Here is a 7,208-nt window from a genome sequence, read left to right as displayed (position 1 = left end):
TAATAGTGCAACTAACCACATTCGGTACTCAAAACCATGTAATATGTCATTGGTGCATTCGTGGAATCTATGCGAAGTGCGGTTGTTCTTAATAAGAGCGACAATGTACAGGTGTAGTCAATCCAAATGTATAGAGCGAAAACGTACATATTTGGGTAGTCCAACATACATTTGTTGTTGTGTCTCTTTCCAATGTTTCGATGTCTATTGCTACCTGTAATATCTCAAGTGGTTCCCGTGATAGCAGGTCGCCAAGTCGATTGCACAAATTTTGACATTATTTTGGAGCCTTAGAAGTCTCAAAAAATGATAAATGCACACGAAAAATGATCTAATTAGCAATCCAAATAAGTGCGCCCGGAGCGTGGCCTATTCGCGCCTAGGCGCATTCAGACAGTTAAATACACTGATGCGCCCGGGGCGCACCATGATCGCGCCTGACGCAAAAATAAGGTGCCTCAAAAATAAGTACTCCTGCAACAACATCCGCGACCACAATTCTAACCCGTCTACCACCACCCTTTTATCACTTCCACCACCACCAATCACTACATTACCACCACCACACCCATACCACACCTCCATCGTTGTCATCTCGCCACCAAGTTGGACGTGATTCAGCTTGAGCTTCATAGCCTTCGGGCCTTTGGGAATCCTTTGAAATCACTGCTTCTGTCATACTCTCTGACGATTCTCCAGGAGTACTCATGGGGTCATTTCCGTTGATCGCTCCATTCCGTGTAATCTATGAAAGGGGCAGGGAGGAGAGGGATAGAAGCGTAATGGGTTTGAAGTTACATCAGGTTTACTGGATAATTTAAGTTTTGGTCTTCGAAGGAAAAAAGACGCATTGCATGGAAAGAGGAAATTAAGCACAGAATTTACTAATTTAATGGGTGGGAAAATTTAGACACACACAAACAAACGTGACCATTGATCTAGCTGTATCGCAATTTGAACCCTCAGAAAGAAGACGTAACCAATCTTAACCATTAATTAATTTAGCATGCCAAAATGATCGGTCCTTGGACTAGTGTACATTTTCAAAACACTACATCCTTATTGTATAGACTAACGCGTGTGGCTCGAAGAAATTGGCTTTCAATAAAGTGTCCTTAGCGAGGTATGAGGATATTGCTTGACAAAACCATATAATTATATCGCAATGAGCTTTTCAAGGGTTCAAGAATATCTGTGGCAAGCCGGAAGTTTGGCCTAGTTTGTAGATTGGAAGCTACGCCCAGGGCGCAAGAGATTTAGAGTAGTGCACAAAAAGTGAATGTAAAGAATCACATATTTGCAACTAAACTAAATAAGCGTTCACACAATGGAAAACGAAAAGAAAAAGGATGAGATCAAACAATTAAAAGGTACGTACTGAGATATTTCCCCCTTTTGTTCCTTTCTTATCTTCTTTTTTTTAATCTCTTTGTCCTTCGATGATTAGAATTTCAAAAAATGATATATTTTTTTTACTTCAAAGGTAAGATCATTAATTGTATGCTTTAATGTGTAAATAATTCTGAATCATAATAACTTGAGTGAAAAAGTAGACTCTAACCACGTTAAAATTGGATCAGTCCGGCAGTTTCAATGGCAAGCCGCGAAGTTGCAATTGGCCTACTTCACTATTTGAAAGCTACACCTGGGCCATGACACAAGGCGCCTGAGTCGCATAACTAAACAATTTCTGGTGCCCGGGGCGCATTGTCTTGTGTCGGAGGTGCAAAAGAGAATAATTAGATGCACATTATGCGTAATTTGCCCTCGCTTTCTTCTGCTACCGCCACTGCACCACCTCCACCATCGTCACCTAACAGACATTACGAGTGTAACCCTACCCCTCTCAAAAGATCTATTAAGTTACTCCCTTTGTCCTGATTTGTTTGTCCCAAATTGACTGTCCAATTTCAAAATCAATGGATCAAATTATGTAAATTTTCAATCAATGGATCAGAAATTTTTTTTTTTTGTCAAAATAATAGCTAGTGATATTATTACTTCAAAACCAATACATCAAGAAGAAACTTCATCCCTAGACATGGGATCAAGAAGCCAAATTGGAGGCGACTCAGTCCAACGACTATACCCCAACCCAATTAAACCCTTACTAGCCAACAAATGCACAACTGAATTGGAGGATCTATGTCTATAAGAGAAAATACAAGAAGCAAAATATCTACTCAAAACCTTGATACCGTCAATAATAATCTTCACTTCTTGGTTCACCACTGCCAGACCGTTAATCATATTGATAACCGCTTGTGAGTCACCTTCTATAAGCACATTCCTCAATCCCAGATTTTGGCCTAGTTCGACCCCATTCGAACAGCTAATGCCTCTGCAACCATGGGGCTTGAACACCAATCTAGTCTTCCATTTCCATGCTCCATCCACATTAATTTTGAGAAATCCTCCACACGGCTTCTGCCATCCACCCCTTGCTTCTCTAACCATGGATCTAATTTGGTTTCCTTAATAAATTAAAAATCTGAGATTGGACAAACAAATTGAGACGGAGGGAGTACGAAATATTCCAAAGGCGCAAATGTTCAAGTGTAAGTAGTCATATGAATATCTTACATTAGAAATTTTAAATGGATATCATTCTTATATCTATTTATATGCTATAGTTATGTGCATTTTCACATCAAAAAATAGAAAGTCATGTGCAGCTAATGGAGCTTAGAATGTGTAGAGAGAATGCAATCGTGTTAAGCTTTAGTGGTCCGATAATCTTTGAATCGGTCTTCTTTTTAACCAACTTTTCATAAATTGTACTTCTTAATTTAATTCTTTTTTTCCTTTTCATCCTATTTTATTAGTTTGGAAACCCTATCTAAAGATTCATAATTGGTCTTGATCCGATTTAAAATGATGGTGATACGAGCTTTTTACCAAAATAATTTATTTTCGACCCACTAAGGGTAAAATGGTAATTTACTTTGATGTACAAATGATTTTGGATCAAAATAACTTCAGTAAAATATTATATTTAACAAACTTTTCAACGGTTCAAACCAAGTTCAAATCAGATTTCGTATGTGTCCACGTCGAGCCAGCAAAGTTTAGCATGTTTTTAAGTATTAAGGATGTGCCCGGGGCGCAATGGAGTGCGCCTGAGGCGCATAACGAGTAAAGCTTGCTAACAAACCAAACTTTGCGGGCTTTAAGATGGTGGGATGAAATCTTCGAAATATTTAGATCTAGTTCATGAAAAGTGAGTAAAAAGGAGACTATAAGAAAAATCTTCGAAGCCTTTAAGGCTAAAATACGTTTTGTCCTTCATTCGGTGCTCAAATCCCTAGTTCTTAGGTAATTATTCATCGTTTAAGTGGTTCTACAAAAAATTTCATTAGTAACCTGTGATCTAAAAACAGAGTTTTTCTCTGAGTGTGTTATAGCTATTAAGTTGCGAAATGTTCCAAAGGCGCAAACGTTCAAGTGAGGGTAGCTGGCTGTGGTGGTAGTGGAAGTCATAGTGGTCGGTTAATTGTGTTGGTGGTGTGGTGGTGTAGACAATCAAATTTTGCTTCGCAAACGTACAAGAGAAAACAAAGCTTCCGCCCGCACTTCATTCCTTTGCACTCGACTTGCTAATGCAAGAGGTCGTCAAAGATATGCGCCATAAAGCGCCTAACAGTAAATGGAGTTGTGAGCTTCTTCTCTTCTTTTCCCATATCTCCAAAAGATATGTCACGGGAAAGAGCGCTGCTTTGTACACAAAGCAGATGGAAAATGGGTGAACTTCAAAGGTGAAATTGAAAAAGTTTAAATTCAGGCACGGTCAGCCAGTCTGCTGCTAGCTAGGTCCGGGAATGGCACCAGGCAAGGATTGAAGGAACATCCTTGAATTAGGAGTGTGTGTTCGGAATGAAACTTAGAATGTGTGGACGCCCAAACTCGTTTAGCTTTAGTGGTCCAATCGGTCTTCTTTTAACCAATTTTCCATAAAATTATACTTCTTTAATTCTGTTTTTCCTTTTCATCATATTTTAGAAGTTTGGAAACCCTATCTATCCATTCATAATTTGTCTTGATCCGATTAAAAATGACTGTGATTCGAGCTTTTTACCGAACTAATTCGTTTTTCGACCCACTAAGGGTAAAATAGTAATTTCCTTTGATGTAGAAATGATTTTTGATCAAAACAACTTCGGTAAGAAAGAAGACTTAACAAGCTTTCCAACGGTTCAAATCACGATAGAATTGGATTTCGGGTGTGTCCATGTCGAGCCCACAAAGTTTAGCATGTTTTCAAGTGTTACTATTGCGCCCGGGGAGCAAGGGAATGCGCCTGAGGCGTATCAAAATTGGCCTGGGGCGCACTAAAGCTAGCTAACAGACCAAACTTTGAGGGCTTGCCCCGGATACTCCGAAATTCAGATTTTCGTGTGGTTTGAACCGTTACAAAGCTTGTTCAATTTACTTTCTATCCCAAGCAATTTGGATCTTAAATAATTTACACATATGAATGTGTGACCATTTTCCTTCAGTGGGTCAAAAGACAATTCACTTCGATAAAACGCTCGCAACTTTCTCATTTTAAATTAGATCAAGACCAACTATATATATATATCGATAAATAGGGTTTATAAAGTTCTAAAAGATGGTGGAATGCAACCATCAAAACAATTAGATCTAGTTCATGAAAAGTGCGTAAAAAGAGACTATTAGAAAAAATCTTCAGAGCCTTTAAGGCTAAAACACATTGTTTCCAACATTCGGTGCTCAAATCCCTAGTTCTTAGGTAATTATTCGTTGTTTGTGTGGTTCTCCAAAATATTCCAAAAGTAACTTATGATCTATAAACAGGGACCCGGGGGTGCTGTAGTGCACCCCCGCACTACACGTGTAGTGCAGCCAATCCGGCCATTCATTTCGGCAATGGATGGCTCGGATTTTCATCTGAACAATGGACGGCTAGAATTTGTAGGAGTTCGGATTAAATCCAAGCCATCCGCACCGAGATGGACGATCGGATCGGCCGCACTATACGGTGTAGTGCGGCAGGTGCACTACAGCCCCTCCCATTCCTATAAAGAGAGTTTCTCTCTGTGTTTGTTATAGCTAATAAGTTACGCAATGTTCCTAAGGCGCAAACCCAACAATGTCTGTGTCACGGCCTCGATTTTCAACATAAATAGATAAATCATTTTGATAAAAGATCCTCGCATAGGACAAATAATACCCAAAATGGTTTCCCACTTGTTTAATTACAAATGAAGTCCCCAAGTTTAAAAAAAGTACATCCTTCGCACCATGGCCCAAATTAAGTTAAATACATGTGCAAAGTATTTAGAATATTACAATCTTATGTCAAAAGATCAAACAAAGTAAATTAGTTACAATACCATCTCTATCCAAAAGTAGACTAATACAAAGATGAATGAGTAACTAAGTCATGTTAGCTTCCAAAAGTCTTCGTTTCCAAATACACCATGTTATGCAACCTATTGCCCTGCGTTCGAACCTTAAAAGAAGGATTTTGCTGAGCTACACTAGCGCAGTAGGAAATTCTCTACAAAATCTACATGCAATGAGATGAATAGCATAAACGAATCAAATTAAACGACAAATCCAAATAATGCACATCAACACCCCTTTGCAAATGTCATAACAATTCCCAATCACAAACCCATACGTACACACATGCGCACACACTTCTTCCAACAAAATTCCACCCCTTGCGAGATTGTGTTTCCACCCCTTGAGTCACAATAGACTCCACCCCTTGCGAACTGTGTGTTTCCACCCCTTGTGTCACACTAAATCTCCCATTCACTTCACAACAACAACAACCATACTATTGTCACAATTGATACCAATGCCATAAACTCATTCAACACACACCGACATTATCTAAGACGACACATATAGCTCATGGACCATGGCACTCGTTACCACAATACCTCTATCAAAGAAAATGCAATCCTCAAGCCATAAAACATTCTGTTTGACCATATATAGCAAATAAACACCTAAATCACACATAGTCACCACAAAACATGTAAAGGAAGAGAGAAATCCCTACCTAGATAGGTTTTAAGCAAAACCCTAGGTCTACCAAGAGCAATAAGCTTGGATCCTTCAAAGACAAGCTTCACCCAAGCTTAGATACAAGATCTAGAGCAAATAAAGCCCAAAAACATGAATCACAAGCAAAGATTAACAAATAATCGAGAGGAGAGAGAGAGAAAAAAAAAACGTGATAGAGCTTCAAGGTGTGAGAATAAGAACACAAAACTCACCCTTAGTTTACCAAATGCAAGAATCTTGTGATTTTGAGGAAGAAAACCCTTTGGATTTTGAAGATTTGATGTTGAAATCAAGAGTTTTGAGTGAGATTGGAGTTGGGCAGGTGAGAGGGGGTGTTTCCAGGTCTAGGGTTTTGGGTGTGAAAAATGGTAAAGGGATCCTATTTATAGTGAGCTATCATGCGTGCTGAAAAATTAGCAAATTTTGCACGATGTACCGGTACCGTGGAATGATAGTACCGGTACAGGTACCCAGAAATTTCAGCATTTCACAGTTTCTGGTCGCGATGTACCTGTACTGAAAAAAGCTATACCTGTACATTAAAGGCAGATTCGAAATTTTTTACCAACGTTCATCAAATCAAACCCCGATTGCTACCAACACTTCCACACATCATTTCAACAGCGAAACTCAAAATCCAACTATTCTCCAAATGTTCGATACACAACTGTAGACGTATATCCGTACACTCACATAAACAAACGTACAACTTTATTAATAATACAATTCTTTCACGCATTAAACGATTTTCAAAATTATAATAATTTACGGGTCTCCACATTCTGGCCCCTGAGGGGCATTGTCCTGCGTTTGAGGCGCATATATAAGAGAATATTTTCTACCGCTGAACTTTTTGCCCACAATTTCTACTGCTACACCACTACACCACCTCCACCCCCGTCACCTAACATACACTACCAGTTCGCACAATCGAAAAGAGAAAAAGGATGATGTCAAACCATTAAAAGGTACTGAGATAACTCTCTCAAAAATAATGTTTTCCCAACTCCTTAAAGGTAAAATCATTGTTTGCTTTAACGTGGAAATAAATTTGAATCAAAATTACTCGAGTTAGAAAGTAGATTCAACGAGCCATTTAAAGGTTCTATCAACGTGCATATAAGAGTTCAAAAGTGTCTGCGGCAAGCCGAGAAGTTTGGCCGACTTTG

At 38.9% G+C, this 7,208-nt stretch overlaps 1 protein-coding gene across 1 annotated transcript; it reads right to left on the bottom strand.

The window, feature by feature from the left end:
- Positions 1 to 2,016: 2,016 nt before the first annotated feature.
- LOC131311559 (uncharacterized) lies at positions 2,017 to 2,457 on the bottom strand. Its single transcript, XM_058339053.1, has one exon. The coding sequence runs from the start codon at positions 2,455 to 2,457 to the stop codon at positions 2,017 to 2,019; it is 441 nt and encodes a 146-aa protein (XP_058195036.1).
- Positions 2,458 to 7,208: the final 4,751 nt, after the last annotated feature.

The sequence above is a fragment of the Rhododendron vialii genome, chromosome 12a, assembly GCF_030253575.1.
Source record: "Rhododendron vialii isolate Sample 1 chromosome 12a, ASM3025357v1".
In the NCBI taxonomy this organism is placed as follows: domain Eukaryota; kingdom Viridiplantae; phylum Streptophyta; class Magnoliopsida; order Ericales; family Ericaceae; genus Rhododendron; species Rhododendron vialii.
This window is presented reverse-complemented; position numbering and strand designations above follow the sequence as displayed.